Genomic DNA, 25,639 nt, shown 5'->3' with positions numbered 1-25,639 from the left:
AGCTCGCCGCCGCCCTCGCCGCCGCCACCCTCGCCGCCGCCCCGTCGCGGCTTTGCGCGCCCCGCGTCGCGGCTCCGCGCGCGCCGGCGCCTTCGGCGCGCGACCGTGCGACGCGCGGCCGGCGGCGAGGCGGGGAGGGCGCCGGGCGGGCCGAGGGGGAGGGCGGCGAGGAAGGCGGCCGTCCAGAGGGCGGCGATGGCTCGAGACTCCTCGCGGCCGGCGCGCCGCTGCAGGTTTTGCCCCTCACCGGCTTTCGAGAGGAGGTTGCATGAGGGAGGCAAAGCACCACCAACCAACCACTCTCAAACCAACCATGGCACGCACCAAGCAGACAGCACGCAAGTCGACCGGCGGCAAGGCGCCCCGCAAGCAGCTCGCCACCAAGGCGGCGCGCAAGTCGGCCCCCGCCACCGGCGGCGTCAAGAAGCCGCACCGCTACCGCCCGGGCACCGTCGCGCTCCGCGAGATCCGCCGCTACCAGAAGTCGACGGAGCTCCTGATCCGCAAGCTGCCCTTCCAGCGCCTGGTGCGCGAGATCGCGCAGGACTTCAAGACCGACCTGCGCTTCCAGTCGTCGGCGGTCGTCGCGCTCCAGGAGGCGTCCGAGGCCTACCTCGTCGGCCTCTTCGAGGACACCAACCTGTGCGCCATCCACGCCAAGCGCGTCACCATCATGCCCAAGGACATCCAGCTCGCCCGCCGCATCCGCGGAGAGCGCGCGTAAGCGGTCCGGCTCGCCGGTCCGGCTCGCGGTCCGGCTCGAGACCATCCCGGTGTTTCTAAACACCACCCTTTCTGTCGCCCCTACTGTCGCGTGCCCAGTGAGCAGTGTCACGTGCCCTGTGGGCTTGGGCGCACCCCACCCCGCTCAACGCAAACACTAGTATGGAGAAACTAGAGGGTGTTTGGTGCTCCATTGGCTGGCAACTCGCTCGAGTTTCCCTGAGTCTTGCGTGGTATGAGAGTTGTGGTCAGTGACAGTGTGGTCTCTGGGGCAAAATCTGAGGCGAAACCGAGTTTTCGAATCGGCAAAATACTGCGGTGGGGTGTGGGGTGTGGGGAGATTAGTTAGGTCGTGGTGGTGGCTGGCGGTATTTTGCCGCTTTGGCTGATGTTGCTTGTTGGGCCAAACCAGCAAGCGCTTATTTCCGCGGAGATTCCTCGGGAAACTAGAGAGGAAACGTGAAACGAGAGGGGGCTCTGTGGAGAAAGAAGGAAAGGAACGAACGAGACGGGGTGCGCGAGGAAACATGGATACGGCCTCATCTTTTCTGGATTCTGCCTTCACGTTCAGCCTCTCAGGCTCTCTCCTCCCTCGAGCGGCTCCTCCGGCCAGCCCCGGGCGTTGACCGAGATTCGCCGAGGTCGCAGGCGGCGTTGTACTCGCTCCGCCAGCAACGCGGCCCGACAGCGGCGGCGGCACCCGAGGTCTCGACCTCCAGCTGTGAGTGCGAGCAGCGACTCTTTCACGCGCCTCGCTGGGACGGATAGGCGGGCCGCAACGCGCCGCAGCTCGGCGTCTTTGGAAGCAATCCCGGCGGGCGGCGCCGCGGGCGGTATGACTAGCGCCTCCGCCGCCGCCGATCCTCTCGTTTCTCCCTTTCTGCGACTGTTCCGCGATGTCTGCCCCGCGACCCATAGCGGCGGTGGGCTCTCTACTGGCGGCTCCCTGTTGATTCGGCCCTGGCCTCTGATGCGGCGGCCGTTGCGTGACCCCCCGGGCGCACATAGCATCCGCGCACCCCCACCGTTGGGCGCATGCGTTCTTCATCTCTCGGCTCCCTCCCCGTTCTTGCTTGAGTCGCAGTCTCTCTCCGGCCTTCGTTCGTCCGGTGATCCTTATCGTTTTTGCGTCTCCGTTCCCCCGCCGGCTCTCGGTCCTCGTTCCCCGCTGTATCCCCACGGAGCCCGGTCAGCGGTCTCCTACTGGCTACTCCTTCCCCCTTACATAGAAACATTCTCTAGTAGGACGGGAACGAGATGATAGTAGGGAGTAAGAAGAAAGCAAAGAGGAGCCCTGCGCACGCACGACTCCGCAGGAGAAAGCCCCTCCCCAGACAAAACACCAGGGAGAGGGGTGGGTGGGTCACAGAAAACTGCGGCCGCCAGCGACAGAGCGTCTCGCTGGCGGACGGCGAGAGGAACACAAAGGGACGTACGGACGTCCATCCACTGGGATGAGAATACTGGAGATCTGAGGTCGAATCTGCCGATTCCACAGCCGCCCACAGGAGCGCCGCCTCAACACGGGGTCTCGGCTCTACCGAGCCATGCTAAGAAGAGGGCTGAGGGGCGCGGCCCGATGTTCGTTATTGCGCAAGCGCAAGCGCTGATACGAGACCACTTCGACATTTCTCAGCAATTTCGGCGCCAGAGTACAGCATTCCATGAATGTAAATGCGCGGCAGAGTGTCGGCGCTTGTCGAAAGAGCGCGCTCCAGGGTCGAGCCTTGCCCAACCTCGATCGACACGTAGGGAATGCCCAACGCCTCGAAGCACTCGCGGGCCGCGTCGCCGGACGGGCACTCGCTGCGGGCAAAGACTACTACCGAGTTCTGCTCCACCTTCTCCAGCACCGCCGCACGCAGCTTCTCTGCGCGTCCGGCAGCAACAATTGTAGGCCCCTCGATGGGCGCGTGCTCAGGAGCATCAATGCGCAGCGCACATGGGAGCAGCCAGAGTGACATTCGTACCCAGCTACCCGCGGAGCTGGCGGGGGCGCGAAGCTAAAAACGGCGGGCCGCGGCGCGCGCCTGGGCAGTGACAGACTGGCGTACGCGTGGCGCCGGCAGTCAAAATGCGTGGCGTGGCGCGTCACACAATGCGCGGTGTGTCGAATCACACAATGTGCGGCGTGTGCATCGTCGTGCTGCTCGCCCTGAGTGCCAGTGCCCAGGACTCGGCGACCTGGACGATGCGGCTCGGCAGGCGGCAACGCGACGTGTGTCAGGAGTCCACCGGGCTGATGCGTCTCCTCTCAGTCATGTGGGGCTGGGTGAGTGGCTCAGAGGGCGGGCCGTGCGAGGTGCGCGAGGCGGTGTGCGATGACAGCCTGGTAACCGGCCTGTCTGTGCGCAACTCGGCGACGAGGCTCAAGGGCTCTAGTCTCATCCGTTCCAGCCGCTGCTGGTGCCTCGTCGAGGTGCCTCGACGCCGCTGAATCAGCTACATGGCCGGCGCAGCAAACCTCGCCGCCGCTGTCGCGTCCGGTGCGGACGTCACCACGGTCGAGCGGCTGCTGGCGGGCAATGCCGACATCTCTGCAGTGGCGGGTGAGAGGCGTGAGACAGCATTGCACTTTGCAGCACGGCGCGAGCCCAACCTCACCTCCATCCTCCTCTCCGCTGGTGCGTCGCTCGACTCTACCTGCACCGAGGGCTTCACGCCGCTTCACGCCGCAGCGCATGCCGGCGCCGCGCAGTGCCTGAGCATCCTCCTCGCTGCTCCCGGCGTAGAGGCTTGCGCACGGACGAGCCGCGGCGACTCCGCTCTGCATCTGGCCGCCATCTCAGGCAGCGGGGCGGCCGCGGCCCTCCTGCTCGATGCGGCGCCGGCGCTGCTCGACGATCGCAACACTGCGGGCTGGACCGCCCTAATGCTCGCCGCGGGATGCGCCCCGATCGGCTCTGATGCCGTGTGCACCCTCCTCGACAGCGGCGCGCGAGACGCCCCGCCCCGCCCTCCAGTCGACTCGCGATGGGTATGCAGTTGTGAATGTCTGAGTATCGATTCGCTGCTCGCAGGTGCGCGAGACGCCCCGCCCCGCCCTCCCGTCGACTCGAACGCGATGCTGCTCGCTGCCAGTCGAGGCCATGCCGCCGCACTGCGGGCGCTGTTGCAGAGGCTGGTGGGCGGTGGCGCTGCCGCCGCCGCAAGCGCCACGCAGGCCGCCACAAGCGCGGGCGACACTCCTCTGCTGCTCGCCGCGCGAAGCGGTTGCGCCGGCAGCGTGCGTCTGCTGCTCCGCGCACATGCCGACGTGGCGGCTCGCAACGTGCACAGGCGCTCGGGCCGCGAGAGAGTCGCTACCGAATGAGCCGTTCCGGTGCCGAAGAGTGACGGGTTCCTCCTCAGGCTCGGCCCGCTGGACATGGCGGTGGAAGGCGCGTGCGAGCAGCAGGAAGATTGCGTGGGAAGGCACGAGCAAGTCCTGCGGATTCTGTTGGCAGCGGGCGCGGCGCCGGAGGAGGGCGTGCCGGCGCTGGACCGCCTCGCTGCCGCGCCCGCGCCGCTCTGCCGCCTGGTCTCGCTCGCCGCCACGCTGCGCAGGGCTGGTTTCGACACTGCCGCCGCCGCTCGCTCCGCCGATGTGCAGCGCCGTCCTGCCCTCGCCGCCGCGCTTCGCGCCCGGCGGCCGCCGCCGCTGCTGCTCGCACTGCGGTGTCCCATCGACGAGGCGCCTCCCTCGGCCATCACGGTGGAGGAGGGCCGCCCCCCTCTCCCCGCCGCGCACCTCGAGGGCCTTTCTCCGCGGGCCGGCGCTGGCGCGATCGCCAGATTTGCCGAGACCCGCCGCCTGAGTGGCTGTGAGTAGGCCCTCTCCTCGGGCCGGCGCTGGCGAGGGCGCGGAGGGGCGCGGGGCTGGCGGCGGACGACGCGTACCGCGCGCAGCTGGAGGAGATCGCCGCTGCAGACGCCGTCGCGCTGGCGGGCGGCGCGCTGCGCAAGGCGCGGCGCTTTGTCCTCCTTACGTCTTGGGCCGCCGCCGGCGCGGCACTTCGTCCAAGCAGCGCAGAGGCGGGCGACGCGGTGAGAGGGGACGGCCGTCGAGCGCTCCCGGCAGGTGGCGTGTCAACCCCTCACTCCCGCGCTTTCGTTCTTCACAGGCGAGGCTGGCCTTCGAGCGCAACGCCCGCGCGGTCCGCGCCCCGCTCGAACCAAGCGCAGAAAGTTGCGGCGGGGCTGCGGCGGGCGGCGGGGCGGCGGCGGGCGGCGGGGCTGCGGCGGGCGGCGGGGCCGTGGCGGGGGCGGCGGGGAGGCTGCGGCAGGCGGGGAGGGTGGAGGTGGGCGGGGCGGCGGGCACGGGTCGTGCCTCCGCCATCACCACTGAGCCGTGCCACTCCTCAACCAGGTGGGCGGCGTGGCGGAGGTGGTGGTGATGGAGCCACAGCCAGGCTGCTCGCAAGTGCACGAGCGCCACCTCGAGATGCTCTCTCAGCTCGGCGTCTGCGTCGAGGAGGAGGCGCGGGCGGCGGCGGAGAGGCCGTGGGCCGTCTACGCGGAGGATCTGGGCGAGGGGGGCGATTGTGGCGGCGGCGGCGGCGACTGCGGCGGCGGCGACGGCGCAGCGGTGGCGCAGTGCTACTCCCTCGACGCGCCACTCGTGCTGAACCACGTAGTGGAGGCTGCGGCCACCGGTCTGAGTGCAGCCTCGGCGGCGGACGAGGTCGAGGAGATGAGTAAGTGATTTTTGGAGCATTTGCAAAGTACATCGCGATTTTTTTCGAGGTCAGACCCATTCATGCCTGCACCCTGGTACCACTGTGGCACGTCCGTCCGACGTCGGGTAACCGTCGCGGCATCGCCCTCGCGACTCAAGGTGCGCACAGCGTGACCGCCGTGAGCTGCCCTCCCGACCCATGTAAAAAAAATCGCCATCTCCCCTCCCGGTGAGCCGGGAGAGCGCTCCCTGCACCTCCCTGCACCCGTCTCCCCGCCACGAAAGCTCTGCCGAGAGCGCCGTTCCCATGGGCGGCGTTCCCGAAACATTCGTAGGCGCAGCGCGGCATTGCCAATGCTCCATGGACGCGGTGCAGGCGGCCCCAAGCCGAAGGGGTGGATACGTGCCGCCAAGAACGCCTTCCTAACCCACTTTGGTGTGCGCACGGGCGGTGCTCCAGTGGACGCCGCTGCCGACGGCGCCGCCGACCCGCCCGCTGCCGACCCTCCCACCGAGGAGGTCGGCGGAGCTGCGGACCCGTCCGCAGCCCGAGGCTGCCGCGGCGGCGGCAGAGGCTGACGTCCCGATGGAGCAAGCGCTGAGCGATGCCGAGCATTCATCAGATCACGAGCAGGAGGAGCAGGCGCTACGACCCGCGGTGGCTCATCGCGCAGGCCCCAGCCGGGCGGCGACCGGTCGGAAGAGCTGCAGCTGCGGCTCGGCTTTCGAGCACGACGCTCGGTGACGCGGGGCGCTCTCGGCGGCCACATGGAGGAGCGTGCGGGCCACATGGAGGACACCCCGTGCGACGAGTCTGAGGACGAGGACGAGGACGAGGACGGCGAGGCGCCCGCACCCGCACCCGCACCCGCACCCGCACCCGCACCTGCACCTGCACCCGCGCAGCGTGCAGGGAAGCGTAAGGCTGCACCGCCTCGAGCACCGCCGACGCGCCCGCCAGACAGCAGTGATGACGATGGCCCATCATTGCATGCGCCAGCACCGGCGCGGGCAGGGCGGGGGGCCAAGCCGGCAGCCAAGGGGTCCGCACAGCGCAAGCCAGCAGCCAAGCCAGCGGCCATGTCGAAGCGTCAGCGACGGAAGTGATCTGTACACACTGCATGAGTATGAATCGTGTGTGTGTGTGTGTGTGTGTGTGTGTACTATTGTACGAGATTTGTATACATGTTTGGGGGTTCTTGGGCAGCAGCTCACAGCCTATTTTTGGTCGGTTTTTGGCGCTAAAAATGCAAAATTTTCTTCGCGGGGCTCTGCCCCGCACCCCGCTGGGGCTGCCAGCCCCAGACCCCAGGCTGGGGCTCCGCCCCAGACCCCGAGTTAGGCGCTGTCGGCGGCCAGAGGCCGAGTTACGTCTACAGGCAAAAGTCGCTCGCTGCCGTCTGAGCTCGAAAAAAATCGCGAGGTACATGCTCGGACTACTCAGTACTCTCCGTTTCCGTCACGCTTCCGACACATGTGACAAGGTGGCACTTGGGATCCGCGGGGCGATGGGACGCGCAGCGGCCTAGGCCTCCTCCTTGTTCGTCTCCGTCGGCGCCTCGACCGTGGTCGCCTTCTTGGCCTCCAGCTCCGACTTGCCAACCTCCATCCCCTTGTTGAACTCCTCCGGCACCTGCTTGAGCTCGGCCGAGACCTTGCCCACGTCCTTGGCGAGCTTCTTGACCTGGTCCGGGCCAAGCACCAGCAGCGCTACGCCCGCTATTATCGCCAGCTCCGGCGCCCCCATCCCAAACAGGCCCATCGCCGGCGCCGGCGCACGCCGAGCAGTGGCGCGGGCCGCAGGCTGCGCGGGGGCGAAGAGCGACGAGGCAGCGGCGGGACGAGCGGCAGCGCCGGAGAGCACGACCGGCCGCGTCGGCAAGCGCAGGCCGGAAGCGACGGCCACGAACAGCGCGAGCAGCAGTCTGAGCGCCCTGCTCATCGTGAGCTCGACGGAGATGAGAAGAAATCGTCGGCGGCTATTTCCTGCCGACTCCCTTGGGCTGTCCGTTTTCTTTCTTTCTTTTACTCGTGGTAGCGACGTAGAGGCGCGCTCCATAGTCCTCCAGTGCGCCGCGTTGCCGCACACGTACGTGCCGCCGTTGAGCGCGCCGAGCTCGCTGATGCGCTCACTCACGCATCACACGTCACACAACCTCAAGGTCACCTGTCAAACTCCCCTTTAAACGCGCTCGGCCCTGCCAAACACAGACGAGAGAGAGAGAGAGAGAGGGCGAAACAGCCGCCAACATCAAAGAGGGAGAGGAAAGTACCGCGCCGTCCCCATCGGCGACACCGCCTCCCATACCTCCAACGCCGGGTCGTAACGCTCCACCAGGCAGTCGATATCTCCATCCTCATCGTTCTCCCCGCCCACAGCGTACAGCTTGCCGTCCAGCACCGCCACAGAGAGGCGACTTCGAGCCGCCGCCATCGGCGCCACCGCCTCCCACACATTCATCGCAGGGTCGTACCGCTCGACTGAGCTGAGATTCTCCCCGCCCACAGCGTACAGCTTGCCGTCGAGCGCCGCCACGGCGTGAGAATACCGCGCCGTCGCCATCGGCGCCACCGCCTCCCACGCGTTTGTAGCAGGGTCGTACCGCTCGACCGAGGTGAGGTCGCCGCCGTTGGGGTTGTCGTCGCAGCCTCCCACCGCATACAGCTTGCCGTCGAGCACCGTCACAGCGAGCCCGTCCCGCTCCTCCCCCATCGGCGCCACCGCCTCCCACGCATCCAGCGCCGGATCGTACCGCTCCACCGAGCTGAGGATGCTTGCGTCGTCGTTGTAGCCTCCCACAGCGTACAGCTTGTCCTCGAGCACCGCCGCGGCGGGAGCAAACCGCGCCGTCCCCATCGGAGCCACCGCCTCCCACGACTTCGCGGCCAAGTCGTACCGCTCCACCAGGTTGGATGTTGCGACGAAGTTGTCGGCCACACTCACGCCGCCCGCCGCGTACAGCTTGCCGTCGAGCACCGCCGTGCGGACATACCTTCGTTCCATTGGCATCGGCGCAACAGCCTCCTCCTCCCACTCATTCGTTGACGGGTCGTACCGCTCCAGCGAGCTGATGACGCGTCCAGCTCTGCCTTGGCCGCCTCACGAGCATGCGTGGCCGCTCGCGCTTCTTCAGCGTCTCCTTCCAGCCGCGGCGCCACGCGCGGCACGTCCCCTTGACGGCGTGCTCCTTGGTCGGCAGCTGGGCGAGGATGTGCGGGGCGAGGTCCGGCGAGAGGAGGACCTCGGAGAGCACCCACTCGGGCTGCTCCACGAGCCGAGCGGCGTGCTCCTCCGCCACGCGCAGCGCGGCGTCGCTCCAGAGAGGCGCCTGCTCGTCGATGAAGGCGACGAGCTGCTCTGGTGAGAGGCCAGACAGGCGGGCGCCGATGCGGTGGGCGGCCATCGATGTGAAGCTGGGGGATGTGAGCTGTGGGGGAGCAAAACTAGGCGCCTGCGTTTCTTTTCACAGTCGTTCTTCACACGGATATCGCGGAGCAGATTGTGAATGAGCTTGCCAGCGGCGAGGGCGGTCGAGTGCACGGAGCTAAGTGCCTCGCCGTCCTCGCGGGAGTCGCTTAGGCGGCTCCAGTGGTGTACCTGTGTTAGTGCCAGTGCGCGCCAGTCCGGTGCCCAGTGTTGTGCGAGGGAGTTTTGTTGTAAAATTCTTTTCACAGCCTTATTGAGAAGAAAATACCTCCTATGGCGCTGTGCGCTGGTCCCGCTTCCGCTTTCGGCGTCCTCGTGCGCCGTGCTCCGCCCCGCGCCGCTCGTCGCCAACACGAAGTGCTGCGATCGGGGGTGGCCCATTTCTTTTTTCTTTTCTTTTTTTGGGTCCTGTGGGCACCCTACGATCGGCCGCCGCCGCCTTCGCGCACGCGGCGCGACGCGCTGCAAATTGCGCTCCGGGCCTGGACCGTGGGCGCCGGTGCGGCCATCGCAGGCCTCGAGCCTCGTGCTACACAACACACACACCGACGACTACCTGACCCCCGTACTTCAGCAAAAGCACTTGGAGCACTTGGAGTGCAGTCAGTAACCTCACATCCAGGGCCGGGGAGCTGAGAAGCGCACCCAGCGGGCCGGATGATCGGGATCGGGCTACGGGCTAGAGAGCCCTGACGCCTGGGCGATTTTTTCTCCTCCTCTCCAGCTCGCTCGTGCCACCGATCGTGTGGGCAGCGTGTGGGTGTGGCATTGCTCCGGGCTCCAACACCGCCAGATGCGCCCGACTTTCATCGTCCTCGCGGCGCTACTGCAGCTCGCGCGGCCGCTCTCCTTCTCGGCCGGCCCGCGGCTCTCGCGCCGGCACCAGCAGCCAGGCATCCGCGTGGTGGCGATGGCGTCTGGGAGCGGCAGCGCGGCGAGGCGGCGGCGCGGGTCCGGAAGCCGCGAGGCGCGGAGGAAGGCGATCCAGCGCAACCTCGACGCGCCGCCCGAGCCCAAGCTCCCAGACGGTCCGCCCGAGGACGACCCGGCGACGCCGCTCGCGCTTGCGGCGGTGCGTGCCGGCGACGACAAGAAGGCGCAGGGGATATCCGCGCTGCGGGTGGGGCACCTGACGTCGGCGACGAGCTACTTTGTGACGATGCAGGGCAGCAGCCGAGCCCAGATCGACGCCATCGTTAAGAGCGTCGAGTCCGAGATGAGCGAGCGGTTTGGCCGCGTCGGCAGCCGGCAGGGCAAGGCCGGCAGCGGGTGGGTCTGCCTCGACTTTGACGAGGTCGTGGTGCACGTGTTTGCGCAGGCGGAGCGCGACTACTACGCGGTCGAGTCCTTCTGGGCGGGCGGTCAGCCTCTCGACCTCGCGGGCGTCGTGTCGCCAGAGGCACAAGACACTTCCGAGACTCTTCCACTCTTTCCACATTCCGAGACCCTTCCGCGACACGTCCGAGACCTTTCCCCGTGTCGTCAGGCGCCGGAGCCCGCAGCGCCCGCCGCCGACTGGTCGCTGGAGGACGACGACGACGACTGGTCACTGGCGGGCTGGGCCGCCGGCGAGGAGGACGGCTGGGCAGCGGGCGAGGAGGCGCCAGCCGGCGGCGGCGGTGTCGGCGGTGTCGGTGGCGACTCGGCGGTCGGAGGCTGGTCGCTGGGGAGCGAGGAAGACTGGTCGCTCGGAGAGGACGACTGGTCTGCGCCCGCCGCGCCAGAGGGTGGTGCGGGCGGTGTGGCGGAGGACGCCGCGCCCTCGCCCGCCGCCGCGACGACCGAGGAGGCGATGGAGGAGGCGGAGGAGGAGGCGGAGGAGGAGGCGGAGGAGGAGGCGGAGGATTGGGCTCTGGGCGACGATGCGCTGCGCGCGCTCGTTGATGGCGCGCTCGACGCGGGCGAGGGCGAGGAGGAGGATGAGCCGGAGTGAGCGGGCGCAGGGGGCGATGCGGCAAGGTATCGGCCCTGCGTGACCGTTACGTCCCGAAACGCTCAACGAACACAAAGGCCATCGGCCTCGCGTGTGTGCGTGTGTGTCGTGTGTGTGCTCGCTCTGGGACATACTTATTACATATTGCAAGAAGAGATGTCCCTTCCTTTGTCACACTGTGCCCTGTGGGGGGGTCGCTGCGCGCTCGGAGGCGCTGGCGCCCCCCCCCCCCCCCCACGGCCACGAGCCACACGTCCGAGACTCGCACACTCGGAGCACGGAGGCGATACGGTAACCGCATCGGAAAAAGCGTGCAGGAGGGAGCGCGGGGAGCCGGGACCCCAGCGAGAGGGCTTCGGGCGTGTGCGACACACTTACGACTGCAGCTGGCGCGCCGCACGCGCCAGCTTCTCCCTCGCCTTCACATAGATCATAGTCCGCGAACGACGAGGGCTTCGGGGAGAGCTCGGCGAGGTAGTCCTTGATGACGCAGCACTCGCTGTCATTCTCGACGCAGCCGCCCACACCGACATCCTCGGGGTCGCACTCGGCCGAGTCAAGGAACACCTCTCGAGCCACTGCTTTGCGAGGGCCTCGGTCTCGACGTACACGAGGAGGGGGAGGAAGTGCACTCCCACCTGCAGCAACGTGCCGCCTGCTCAGACCTATGAGAGCTGCGCTGTGCGCTAGATTTTCACCACGCCTCGAAGGCCTTCTAAAGGGCGGACCGGCTGCCAGCTGAGGGAGGGTGTAGAGGATGTAGAGTGTAGAGCGCTGTAGAGCTGTAGAGATGTAGAGCGCTGTAGAGCTGTAGAACTCTACATCCGCCGCGTGACGAACTGCGTGCGTTGTAGAGCGATGTAGAGCGCGATTTTGCTGTAGAGTTTGTTGTAGAGGCTCTACAGCCAAACCGCCGGGAAGGCAGTGGCTTAAAGAGGTCGAGCCGCGCTAATGGGGTGTCTCCCAGCTTACTGGAGCTCTGATGGACGGCCCTGACTACACAGAGAGTCACTCTGACGGCACACAACACCCTATAACTGCGTCATGACCAGCCTGCCATACGTCGCCGGTGCCGCATTCGTCGCTGTGCTTCTTTAGCAGGCGGTGGACTGTCGGCTGCGAGGACGGTCGCATTTGCACGAGGCGAGGCGAGCATTCAGGCGCATTGCATGCGCCATGACTCGCGCCAGCGCGTGCGGGAGCTCCTGGCCTGAGCGTTGAGTCCAAGCGAGTTGCGCTGGCCACTATCGGCTATCGCTACGCCGAGCCGAGCTGACGCGCCGAGGCGCCGGCCAGTCACAGCCGTGAGGCATGCCACAGCAGCAGAGGCACCTGCCACCCATTGGGCGGGCAGACAGAAGGCCAGGGCAGCACTGGCAAGTGCAACGCGCCTCATGTCGGAGAGCGACCGTGCCTCGTTCGCGCTTATCATGTAGAGTTTGTTGTAGAGATTTCACGTTGTAGTCTGCTCAGAGGGGTGGTTGACGGGTTGAGGGTTGAGGCCCCCCCTCAACCATCTGGTTGACGGTTGAGACCCCCCGTCAACCCTTTAGTTGGGGGTTGAGGCCTCCGGGGCGTATTCACAGGCTCGCGCGTGATCACAAGATTGGAACAGCCCTGCCGCCAAAAAAATCGCTTCGCCTGCGGCGCGCTCTTGCGGTCCTCGTACCTTGAGCGCAATCCATAAGTAGGAGACGCTCACTGTCGCCATTCAGGCGCCTGATCCTTCAGCAAAGCGATGGCCTACCAGGTACGAGTTCAGATGCGCGCCCGGCAGAAGACGCTTGTGCTGCCGCATGCAGTGGAATGCGCACAGAGAACGGACGGCAAGAGAAGGCAAGGGAAGGAAGATAAACGGCTGGTGAAGCTCAGCTCACGGCGTAGTATTGCGGTCACTAACCATTCACGGCAAGAGTCACGGTGAATGCTGCCGCATAAAAGCAACAGAGTCGCGGTTGGCGCGATGGTCTTGTCGCGGTTATATAACGACTTGACGTTGCACACGGCCATAGACGCAGTATCTGTTTGGCGAGCCTCAAGCAGCGAAAGCAGGCGCGAGAAATTAATGTCAATCCTGAGATCTCAATTTTGGCGCTAGTTTCGTTTTCTGGTACATCATGACGACTTGGGTCTCATGTAGCTCTCGACGGCTCTTCGACGGCTCTTTCTGGTTGGATCAGACAGTGCTATCAGTCAACAACACAATGCCGAGAGCAGGGCGGCCTTCGAGCAGGGCGGCCTTCGAGGCAACTAAGTTCCTGCTGCATTTTTCATCGTACAACTTGATGGCGGGCGGACGTGTCGAGCATGGAAGGCGGCCATTGCTCAAACCTGTTCGAGTTGGCCTCCGGGAACAAGGGTGCGTGGCCGGCGCGGTCTGTTTCACGTGCAATAAGGGCAACGCCATCAAAATCGCGAACATGGGCCGACATGCCTCCGACATTTCTCAGGGCTCGGGGAGACGGAAGCTCTGCAGACAGCCAGACCGCTCTGCGCGGTCGGACCGACTTTTTCAGACTTTGCTATTCTGGATACTGAGGGTATGTGCTGCTAGATCTCACTGAGCTGAGCTCGTATCTGGCTTTGGTAAGCAGTTTTGAGTTCGGTAATGTCTCCGGAGACGGAGGGCCGCGTCCGCGGACGACCATGACGTCGGCCGGGATCCCCCCGTGCGGGGGCCTTCGACGCGCCGTTTTTACGATACTTGCTTCAGCTACGTGCGTGAATGGGAGGTGTGATGCAGCATCCAGGCGTTAAAGAAGACGACATGAATGGTTCACAGAGAATGTGTGTTCAGACCTTTGCGCGGGGGGTGTGAACAGCCATTCCGCGTGGTTGATGGGTTGAAGGGGTCTGTCAACCACTTGGTTGAGGGTTGAGGCCTCTGTCAACCACGTGGTTGACAGTTGAGGCAATCGGCCTCAACCACCGCTCTGAGTAGATTGTAGAGCGCCTCTACATCGCTCTACAACGCACGCAGTTCGTCACGCGGCGGATGTAGAGCTCTACAGCTCTACAGCGCTCCAGAGCGCTCTACAGCTCTACAGCTCTACAGCGCTCTACACTCTACATCCTCTACACCCTCCCACACAGGCTGCCAGCGGCACTCGCCGTCGTTGAAGTCGAAATCGCCGTACTGGAGCCGGGCGCTCATCACGGCGCTTGCGTAGTCGGCACAGAGCGCCTCGTATTTGACATCCCAAGCTTCGCGCATGGACTCGCCCCCAAGTGGCCCAGCTGCCTTCACCGCCAGGGGAAGCGATGCGAGAAACTTCTTGGCGCCCCCATCGAGCGTGTGAGCGTCACGCCGTCTGATGTGGAGAGAGAGGGCCGCAAAATAGGACGCACAGCTTGCTTGTCCGTTGGCTTATCGGATCCGCTTTTGGCGCCTTCTCTCTCTCATATACTGATATACACCTCTTTCTTCTGATGTGTGTGTCTCTCTCTCTGTCTCTCTCCTCTCTCGCTCTCTCGCTCTCGCTCTCTCTCTCTCTCTCTCTCTCTCTCTCTCTCTCTCTCTCTCTCTCTCTCTCTCTCTCTCTCTCTCTCTCTCTCTCTCTCTCTCTCTCTCTCTCTCTCTCTCTCTCTCTCTCTCTCTCTCTCTTCTCTGTAACCATGTCCATGGAACATCGGCGTTGCTTCCATCGTGTCACGGGAACTCACACCCCCAAACCCGGAGCTCGGAGCTCACCGGCAAGGGGGTTTGGCTGGAAGATCTGAGCAATGCGAAGGTCTGACCTGGCTGGCCGCGCGGTGTGGGATTCGCGACGGACGACGGACGGCCGCCTCGGCTCGCGTGTCAACAAGCGCCGCCTCTCCCACCCTCTCGTAAACCCACAGTTCACAGCGTCACTGCAGGGGCTACCGCTGGCGCGTTCTGGACTCAGCGGCGGCCTTTGCGAGCTGGAGCTGGGTCTTGGGCACGCGGACACAGAGTACGCCGCGCCGCCCGCATCGCCGCCCTACGGCGGCGGAAGCGCCAGCGGCAACGATGGCAGCAGCGACGGCAGCGGCGACGGCAGCGGCAGCTCGATCGGGCGCGTGGGCAGCGGCAGCAGCACTGTGAGCAGAGGGAGCGGAAGCGCGGACGGCGACGACGGCGGCGGCGCGGGCGGCGACGACGTCGTCATGCGGCCGCGCAAGAATTCGAAGACTTTGCCGCTCGCCAAAATGCGAGCACCGCACTGCGACAACAAAACCGTGCACTGCGTGGGCACACGCTTCACACGCTTCACACGCGCGCGCGCGCAACACACCGCGAACACACCGCGCGCCGCCGTTCGATCGCCGCACGGTGGTTTTACTGGCCCGCGCATGCGCGCTGGCGAAGCCCTGTCCCAACCCTGTCCCCAACCCTACCCCAAGCCCCAACCCTAACCCCAGCCCCTAGCCCCACCCAGCGCCGACCCCGTCCCCCGACCGCACACCACCCGCCTACCGCCACCGGCAGGCCGACTCTGATCGACGCGTCGCCCTCGGCGGAGCTGGGCGAGGCGGCGGGCCGGCAGTTCTACGGGCGGCAGGAGTCGCTGCTCGCCGACGAGACCCTGAAGAGGGACGGAACCGAAGGCCCTAGATGCGGAGCCCAGTCCACATCTCCCCACATCTCCGCATATCTCCGCACATCTCAAGGCCTAGATGCGGAGCCCAGGTCCACATCTCCCCACATCTCCGCATATCTCCGCACATCTCAAGGCCTAGATGCGGAGCCCAGGTCCACATCTCCCCACATCTCCGCATATCTCCGCACATCTCAAGGCCTAGATGCGGAGCCCAGGTCCACATCTCCCCACATCTCCGCATATCTCCGCACATCTCATATCTCAAGGCCTAGATGCGGAGCCCAGGTCCACATCTCCCCACATCTCCGCATATCTCCGCACATCTCAAGGCCTAGATGCGGAGCCCAGGTCCACATCTCCCCACATCTCCGCATATCTCCCCACATCTCAAGGCCTAGATGCGGAGCCCAGTCCACATCTCCCCACATCTCCGCATATCTCCGCATATCTCAAGGCCTAGATGCGGAGCCCAGGTCCACATCTCCCCGCATCTCCGCATATCTCCCCACATCTCAAGGCCTAGATGCGGAGCCCAGGTCCACATCTCCCCACATCTCCGCATATCTCCCCACATCTCAAGGCCTAGATGCGGAGCCCAGGTCCACATCTCCCCACATCTCCGCATATCTCCCCACATCTCAAGGCCTAGATGCGGAGCCCAGGTCCACATCTCCCCACATCTCCGCATATCTCCGCACATCTCAAGGCCTAGATGCGGAGCCCAGGTCCACATCTCCCCACATCTCCGCATATCTCCGCACATCTCAAGGCCTAGATGCGGAGCCCAGGTCCACATCTCCCCACATCTCCGCATATCTCCGCACATCTCAAGGCCTAGATGCGGAGCCCAGTCCACATCTCCCCACACCTCCCCGCATCTCGCCACGCCTCAGAGGCCTAGGTGGGGGTACAAGCCCCAACCATTCGGGAGGACACGTATCCGGCTGTACTCGCAGCCATTGGATCCACGCGAGGCTTCGGGCACACTGCACGGCCCCGTGCCGCTGCCTCTGGCGCACGCACTAGTGTCTCTTCGGCTCCACCTCACTCCCCCATTGCACCTTCGGTGAGGGCGCATTGGCGCGTGATGCGGAGCAGTTACGGGATCGCGCGCCACCAGGAAGGGCTACGCAGTCTCCCTGACATCCCGCACTCGCGGCGTAGGCTCGAGGGATGCCGACCCGTCCACCCTCTCCACCTGCGCGGCGACCCCTTCCAGTCCCCAGGAGAGATCGAGCCGAGATCGAGCCGAGATCGAGCCGAGATCGAGCCCAATCCGGTCGCGATCTTAGCCGAGCCTGGCCCAGATCGAGCCGGTTTCTACCCGAGACCCAGCCGAGATCTAGCCGAGATCCAGACAGAGCCGAGATCTGGCCCAGCTCTGCCGAGGCTCAGCCCAGCTCGGGCCGAGCTCACCACGAGATCGCGGCGCGCAGGTGGCGCGGAGCAGCAGCCTCGTCCTCACGGCCGACTTCACGCGCGTCGTCGGCGGCTTCTGAGGACGGCTCGGCGGCAGGTGCTCGGCGGCAGGTCTGCTCACCCGCGCGCACACCCACCGGGCCTTGCACTCGGAATGCCGATCTCCCATCTCAGGACGTGGAGTCGTAAGGGCTAGCCTGGCGCCTTGCCCCGCCACCTTGTGTGTGTGGAGACGGCGGGCCTTCCCTTCCCCTCCCTTAGGATCGCGGAATGATTTGTGGAGGAGGACCAGACCGGTCCGGCGCCGGAGGCACGGAGCGTGCGAGCCGCAGCCGATGTGCCTCGGGCGCGAGCTGGGGCAGGGCGGATGGCTAGCCGGCTTCGTCCGCGGAGCCCGGGAGGGGGGGGGGGGGGGTCTGGCCGCTGTGGTCGTGCCCCTGAGGCGCGCAGCGCGAGGTAGCATGCGGGGGTGGTCTGGGTCTCTGCATGATGTGTGCGGCGGCGGTGGTGGAGCGCAGGCCTCCTTGCTGCCGACTGACTTTGGTGGGTTCTTGCATGCACGGTGCTGTCCATGCCTCTTCTGACGTCTTCTGCTCGCCGCCGCGTATAGAGAAGGGTGGCCGGGGGGGCATCCATGTCAGTGTATGTGTCAGTCTGTGTCGCATGTCGGATTGCTCGTGCGTGCTCGGGCGGGGTGCACCATCCGAGACGCGACTAGCGCTCCTCGGTTGCCGCCTGCGCTCGCATCGCATCCGAAGCTCTAGGCCCATGCTAGAGCCGTAGGTCGCATGACTTTCATTTTATATCACATGTATCATGTACGTGGCTGGGTGTTCACAGCGATTGTAGGAAAGTGTCGGGACCAAATCCCGGTCGCGGCCTTCCGCTCGCGCCTTCGCCTCACTGGCACTATTGTAGCCCTGGCCGGTGCGCGTGTGGAGTTGAAGTTCCGGAGTAAAAATTCGAACGCGTTCTCTCACGGTGACCAAAAAATGTCCACCTCAGAGGCACCTCCGGAGGCAGGCCGCCGCACGCCGGCGACACAGCTCCGGCTGTCAAACTGACCTGCAGCTCCTCTCAGAGCGGGAACTGTGACGAAAGTTGACTGAGGCGGTTGTCAGGAATCATCATACGGATCACATGGTGACTCTCTCATGACGCGACCACTCCTGGGTGGACTGCCACCGGTGTCGCTCGACGTCCTGTCGACAGCGTGCCGACAGCGACACATACCATGTGGGACGCGTCGAGTATCGACCTCTACTGCTTACCCAGCCTTCGAGTGTATCCTGGCTGTGGTCCCACACCCACTGGTGTCCATCTCAGAGACCGCAGGAGGTCATGAGGGTCGATGGGAGTGCCAACCCCACAATGCCTAAAAACCCAGCCCAGTACTTGTGAAAATCAATCTCGTTTATACAGTGGATTCTTTATTGCATGCTACCTTTTTTGGGGAGCGACACGGTATTTATCGTTTTTCGAACCTTCAACCAGAACCACGACCCCACATACGTTCGTGATAGCTGATACACGACTCACGAGTGTCGAGTCGAGATCACATCACCCCGCAGCGCCGCGGGGCGCGGCCCGCACACCCCCCCACCCACCACCCAGACCCACCCCCTGGTTCGATAGAGGGGGTAGTAGTCTCTCAGTGTTCTGAGCCTCGAGGCCACCGCCTACTCAGCGGCGGGGTCGGCGTCTAAGTGGGCCTAGGCAGGCTGGGGGTGCTTGTGCACCCTGGTTTGTGGAGCTCCCGCAAAAAAGGTTGCTGTTCAACTGCGCCTTCGCCATCCCCCCTCTGTGCGTTCCACCCCGCCCGCTCCCTCCCGCTTGCGGCGCCCATGCACTCCGCCCACCCACCACCCTCGCCCTCCCCCCTTGTCCGCTGGCCGGCCTGGGTGGCATCTCTTCATATCACGCGCCAAAGTGGGAGGGAAGTGGACGACGGCGGGGCCCTCTGAGCCGACCTAGCTGCCAATGAAACGGAATGGAGCGCCCAACACGTGCCGGATTACCGTGTCCCTCCCGGGCATGGCCTTTCGGTTCGTGAAGGGTGTCGGTGCGTATCGTGCCCCCCTCACTTCGATTTGGTCGATTTGGCGCCCCCCCCCCCCCCTGCAGCCCCCGACCGCGCCCCCGCCCCTGCCTCCCGGGGGCCCGGCCGACCGGGCCCAACCCGAAGCGCCCGGGGGCCGCTCGGCGGCGCCGTTCGGCCGACGGGGCGCAGCACCGAGCCCGACCGACCGGCCCACGCGCACGGCCTGGCCTCGACCGCCACTCTCTGCGGCGGAATCGGCACCGTCGGCGCCCTCTGGATCCTCCTGGCACTCGTCGGCTTCCTCCCGACGGTCGGCGGCACCAACCCCGTGCGCTTTGAGTCAGACTCGATCCTCGGCATGCGCATTCTGAGCCGCTCCGACTTCCCCACAGCTCGACAGTACCTTGCGTATCAGCGGGACACGTACACCAGAGTGACCGGCCGGGATCTGGATCTGCAGCTCGAGGGACGCACGACTTCGACTTCTCTCTTCAAAACCATGCAAGAGACCCTCGACCTCGCCCGTACCAACGTCGCGAGCGGCGTCACGGCGGATGACTTGAAGCTGAAAGAAGACCTGCATGGATGGAACAACCTGAACGAGGTGTACCGCGCTGCCAAATATGAGAGCATCTATGGAACGGCCTTGGAGGATGATGTCGGCCGTGCTTACGATGCGGGCTTGGAAAGGGCGCTACAAACTGGTTCAAAAATTGTGACGCGGAACGATCACCGTGAACAGCATTTGGCGAACACGACCGCCCTCGATTTGCGTATGGGTCGCATCTACCTGCCGGCCAATGCGACCGCGGGCGAAAAGGAGCGAGTACGCGAGCTACTCGACGTGTTCGGGAAGGCAATTTGCGAGCACAATCCGTACGTAAAAGACTTCATGACGGTACGCGTCGATCTTCGGCGGGCTGAACATGAAAACCGTCGCTAACCGCACGCCACATGCATTTTGTAGGCGAGCCAGCTTGCGAGCAAAGACGACAGCGTCGCGAAGGTTGTCATTAACGCCGACGCGCGGCCGGCATCGTCAGACGGCGACGGCCCGGCTTCATCTCACGCGAGGTGGTACAACCCACCGAATGCGTATGAGGACGGGACGATGCCTACGAGTCCTCCTTTGTCGACGAGGCCTCGGATCACTCCGACAGCGATGCGTCGTGGGTGCCCGAGGAGTAGGGCGGCGGGGGAGGCAGTAGGGCCGAGAGAGAGAGGAGAGAGGAGGGGACAGATCCGTGTGTGTGTCGGCGTCGTGTTGCTCGTCCCAACGCTACCCGACACAGATCCTTTTCCGTCGCTCTCACTTCACGCGCCACGCCCCCGAGGGCGGACCCGGCGCCCATGTAGGCGCCGGCCAATCTCCTAGTCTCAATCAAGGCCGTGAAAACACACCGAAGGACGATCGCGTTCACCAGCTTGGAGGCGCGCGTCGTACCAAAATTTAGTGCTGTCGACAAATGCTGCCACCATCGCTGCTGTCGACCATTCTAGTGTGCTCGGCGGCCGTAACGTCGGGCACGACTCTGGGCTTTGTCGGCGTTGGCGTGATGAATGAGGCGCTCGTGCGCGGGCTCTGCACGCTCGAAGTGCCGCCGGAGGCGGTCGTGCTCTCCCCTCGCGGCGCCGCCAAGGCCGCGTCCTTGTCGGAGGACTTCGAGGCGGCGACAGTCGCAGCGGACAACCAGCAGGTGCTGGACCGGAGCGACATCATATTTCTCGGCGTCCTGCCTGCCCAGCTCGAGGCGGTGTGCCGTGAGCTCCGCTTCGAGCCGAGGCACACCGTCGTGTCGCTCGTGTCCACCGCTCCGCTCGCGCTGCTGCGGGAATGCTGCAGCCCTGCGGGCAAAGTGATGCGCGCCATACCTCTGCCTCCGGTCGCGCAGCACCGAGGGGCGACCGTCATGTGCCCGCCCCATCCTGTGGTCACTCCGCTCTTCGAGTCGCTCGGCACTGCCGTGGCGGTGGAGGCCGAGGAGACCCTTCTCAAGCTGATGCCCGTCACGGCCCTCATGGGCCAGCTCTACGCGCAGCAGCGCACCACGCAGGGCTGGCTCGAGGCGCAGGGCGTGCCGCCGGAGACCGCGGCCGCCTGGACGGGCGCCGTCTACCACTGCGTCACGCACGGCTCTGCCGACGCGGGCCCGAGCACCTTCCGAGCGCTGGTCGAAGAGCAGACGCCGGGCGGGCTCAACGAGCAGGTCGTGCGGAGCTTGGGCGAGGCGGGCGCGTACGACGCGCTCGCCGCCGCGCTGGATACCTGTCTCGGGCGCATCACAAGCGCTTGCGGGTGCGCGGCGCCGGCGCCGGCGGGGCCAGAGGAGGCGTGCTAGTTGAGGAGTATATGAGAAGAGGGTACGAGCCGACGTGCTAACTGTCGACTCATTCTTGCGCCGCTCTTGGCATATCTCAGTGGGTGATGTGAAACCCTGCTCCCGCCTCGCCCGGGGCCCTCGGCCTCGCCCCGCGATCTCCACACGAGACCACGATCCACGTGGGCGCGCGCACTTCGCTGCGGGCCCGGTCTGGGCGCGACGACGACGCAAGCCCGCGGGAGAGAATTCGCTTTTTTCTTTGGTTGGGGCCACCCTCTCGCCCTGGAAGGTGTCTCCAGAGAGTGCTATGTTCTATGTATGTAGGAAGGTGAAGAACAGCCAGGCTCGGACTGGACACCAACGCGGTATGGGTGGACGCTGGACAGATGATGACGGCACGCACGAGCGACACACAGACACAAAGAGTAGGGAGGTACAAAGATAATTCAAAAAAAGAAAAGAGCCGGCCCGGTCCAGCCAGGGTTCCAACTTTTTCCGGGCAAGATCTCGAACGCCATGCAAGGTGGCGAGCGAGGAGGCGAAGAGCGAGATCGCGGTGAAGGAGGTGACGGAGAAGTGGAACACAATGATCGAGCAGCGCAAGGAGATCGAGGTATGTGACCACTCGCGCACAGTTTGCGCCGCCCGCACTTGCTCACCACGACACCTGGTGTCGCAGATCAAGCGGCAGCTGCGCGTCGAGAAGTGCGAGGCGGAGCAGGCGACCGCGAAGAAGCGCAAGGCAGACCAGCAGGAGGCCGCGCAGGTGGCGGTCCAGCGCGAAGATGCTCGCGAAGGCTTTCAAGCGCGCGCGTACCACCGGGACGTGGGCCGAGACCGCCGCGGCGCAGGGCGAGTCCGTGCTTGCCCGGACCCGCGCCCAGCCCCACCGCGCCCAGCCCCGCCGCGTGCGCACACGCGCCCACCCCTTGCACGCGAACGCGACGCAGGTGACCAAGGCGGTGCTGGAGGGCGCCCCGGCCGGCGCCATCTTCGCGCTGCTCGACTGCAACGAGCTTACCGAGGAGAAGTGGCGCGAGGTGTTCGTCGAGCGCTGCCCCGCGACCGACTCTGTGCCGGCGCACTTCAAGCTGCTCTCCGGCGACACGCGCAAGGTGCTCGACGAGCCCTACCAGGGCTGCCCCGGGGGCGTCATCGCGGACGAGCCGGAGGAGCACTCCCTCTTCGCCGAGTTCGGGATGTACTACAAGTCCCCCGAGATTGCGCCGCTGGCGCAGCCGGCCAACCCGCTCGAGGCGACCACCGGCGAGGCGACCACCGGAGCGGGCGCGGCACCCACCGGAGGGGCACCCGCCGTGGGCACCCGCCGGCACGGCGATGCCCATTGAGGACCTCGCCGGTGCGGTGGCCCGCGGGGCGGCCGGCGCGGCGGCCACCGGAGCCGCCCGCACGGGGACGGCCAGCGCGGCGCCTGCTGGTGCGGGTGCGGCGACCGGCGCGGGTGCGGCGACCGGCGCGGGTGCCGCGCCCGCCGCTCGCCAGGCGATTGCCAACTTCGCCGCCGCGCTCTAGACGAGCACCGGCCGGTGCTAGCGTGGAAGACGGCGGCCATCCGCGCGTATCTAGTGTGCGTGTCCTAAGTGTTGGTGTCTGCGCAGCCTCCTGGAGCCTAGGAGAAGGCGGCCGGCGGTGGGGCGAGGGAAGGGGGGGGGGGGGTATGGTCCCGTCGGCGGGAGGCTGGGTCTGTCAGCAGGCGGGGGGGTATGGTCTCGAGGTGGGTTGCGCGAGCACACCATACCATACCCCGCAAAAAGTCCGAACCCAGGTGGTTTGCGTTGAGCGGGGTGCTGGCACATATGGAGGAACTGCTCGCTCTCGCAGACGCAGCCGACGCTGCAGAGGCAATCTCTGAGCCCTCGCCAAAGCGGGTGCGCACGCAGCCACTGCGAGTCCCTGAGTCCTTGGTCAACGCAGCAGCCGAGAGCCTGGCGCTGCTGCTCACCGGCGCGGTCCAAAAGGACGGGGAGGCAAGCAAGGAAAAGAAGCGCGCGAAAAAGGCTGGCCGCTCTGGCCGGTCTGGCCGGTCTGGCCGGTCTGGCTGGCTACGGAGCGACGGCAAGCGCTGGGACGGCGGGCGGTCTGGCCGGTCTGGCTGGCCACAACGCGCGCCCCCCGAGCTCTCGGGCACGATGGCTGACGTGGGCCGCATCGTGCTTGTGCCGCGCGCGTTGTGGCCAAACGAGCCGTGCACCGAGCAGCGCGGGCAGGGTTGGCTGGCGGTGATTCGAGAGGCCAAGCAGCGCCGCTGCACGGTCCGCTTTCTGAATACGGTGGCGGCGGACGAGCACCTAAGCGTCGATGTGCTGAAGCTGAAATACGACGGCTGCCGGGGCAAGCAATCGACCGCGTCGGTCAATGACCCGAAGCCAAAGGTCAAATCCACCAAGGAGCCGTCGGTGGCTGAGCCCGCTGCGGCGCCGCCCGCCGACGACGCGCCCAAGCCAGCGCGCAAAAGCCGCACCCGCCCGCCGCAGCCGCTCACCGGCACCTCCGCCGACGTGGGTCGGAAAGTGCTCATCCCGCACTCCGTCTGGCCCAACGAGACATGCAAAGAGGAGGATGGGCGCGGCTGGATGGCACGGGTCGTCAAGGTGCACCGCAAGGGCGTGTATGAGCTGCGCTTTTGCAAGGCGCGCGCGGCGGACGTGTGCCTTGCCATCGACGTGCTCGAGCCCATGCACAAGCGCCGCCCAAAGCCGGCCGACGACCCGACCAGGCCGGAGCTCGGCGCGCCGGCCGGCCGCTCCAAGCGCAAGCAACCCGACAAGCCGCGCGAGGCGGTGGCGCCCTCCGCGCTCGGCCTCTTTATGCGCGCTGAGATTGCGCGCCTGCGGCAGGCCAACCCGGGGATGGGCATCGGGCAGGCGCAGACGATCGCGGGCAGGAACTGGGCCACCAGCGAGGACAATCCGGAGACGAAGCGACGCGGCGCGGCGCCGCACATCTTCCCCGAGCCGCGCGACGCGCAAGGGCGGCTCGTCCTGTGAGGTCGTGTGTTTAGTGTGGCGCTTGCAGCTACGTCGGTGCCTCTGGGGGGGCGCGGGGGCCCCCGGAGGCACCGTGCGCCGCGCAGCAGTGCGGAAACGGGGCCCCGGCTCTATTAGTCTCTATTAGCACCGACTTCCCGATCTAACCCGGTCTAACAGAGGGCAGATTTGGAATTTTGGTTTTGGAGAGAGAGATCTCGTTCTCGAGGGGAGCAAACTACTGTACTGACGTACGTTCAGATAGACCCTCCAACCATCAGAAAACTCCGACCTGATCGGTCGTACTGACCGCCGACAGATCACTGATCACTCCAGACAGCAGACAGGCCGACGTCTGCACGCGGCCGGCCGGGCGCGAGAGGCTTGACACGATCCGACCCTGCGACCCAGCTCGCAGCTGCGACCCTGGGACGCTGCTGCTCTAGCTATCAGACATGCACTGATTACTGCTGCCACAATGTGCGACCTGTGCTGGCCCAGTTGGCGGCCTTCCCGGTCAGTGGTGAGGCGCAGTTCAGAGCTGTCGATGGCGCGATGGCGCGATGCCGCACTGGTCCCACATTGGTGACACGAGACCACCAAGTTTGCCGGTCCAAGAGAGAGGCACCGGCGCTGTCCTGAGAAGGTGCGTGGTCCCTCTTGACTGCCCATGCGCGCGAGGTTGGTTTTCCCTTGAACACGCGGTTTCGCCCCCGCGGAAGCGCCCACATAATCGCGCGTCCCCCCCTGTGGCGACGGTCTCGCGCACCTGCGCCAGACCCCACCGCACTAGCTACATACAACGCAACTGCGATGGAGGACGTGCTCGTGATGGTGCCGCAGTTCTCCTCCTGCATGTGCGTCGCCCAGTTCACCGACGACAACGCGGACGGCTGCGCAGGCATAGCCTCGAGAGTGCCAGCAGCCAATCCGAGGCGACGCGCATTGCGCCAGAAGCGTGCACACGATGGAAGGACACCTTCCTACTGGCCGTAGGATCAGGTCGTCACTGAATGCTTGATACTAAGGCCGCGAGCTATGCAGGTGATCAATTGTGCATCATGGCACGGTCAGCAGCGCCGACAGGCTGTCGCAAGGCGTGATAGCATGGCCGCAAGTGCGCCGAATCCCATGAAAACAAGTAAAAAATGAAGAAAAATAAAAATCGGCGCCTGCGGCGGGCCATGTGACCCCATCGCCCCCCCGCATGGACACCCTCTGGGGCCCCCGCGCCGGCCCAGAGGTCGGTGCCTATGAATCGAGCTACGTAGAATCAGAATCGCCGCACCACCACCACCACCACCACCACCACCACCACCACACCTCTCCACACCACACCACACCACACACACACACACACACACACACACACACACACACACACACACACACACACACACACACACACACACACACACACACACACACACACACACACACACACACACACACACACACGCACACACACACACACACACATTTTCACACACACCCACACACACACACACACACACACACACACACACACACACACACACACACACACACACACACACACACACATACACA

General features: G+C 65.5%; 1 protein-coding gene across 1 annotated transcript in view; it reads left to right on the top strand.

The window, feature by feature from the left end:
- Window positions 1-311: 311 nt before the first annotated feature.
- The window catches only part of EMIHUDRAFT_364831 (putative histone H3), a gene marked incomplete at its 5' end in the record, with an annotated part of 49,677 nt that continues 24,349 nt past the window's right edge, over window positions 312-25,639 (top strand). Inside the window, 2 exons of the mRNA XM_005784081.1 lie at window positions 312-738; window positions 766-814. Coding sequence (XP_005784138.1) covers window positions 312-724 — 413 coding nt within the window. The remainder of the gene's footprint in view (window positions 739-765; window positions 815-25,639) is intronic.

Source organism: Emiliania huxleyi, assembly GCF_000372725.1.
Source record: "Emiliania huxleyi CCMP1516 chromosome Unknown EMIHUscaffold_173, whole genome shotgun sequence".
NCBI classification, from domain to species: domain Eukaryota; phylum Haptophyta; order Isochrysidales; family Noelaerhabdaceae; genus Emiliania; species Emiliania huxleyi.
Note: the sequence above shows the minus strand (reverse complement) of the source record. Positions and strands in the feature narration are given on the sequence as shown.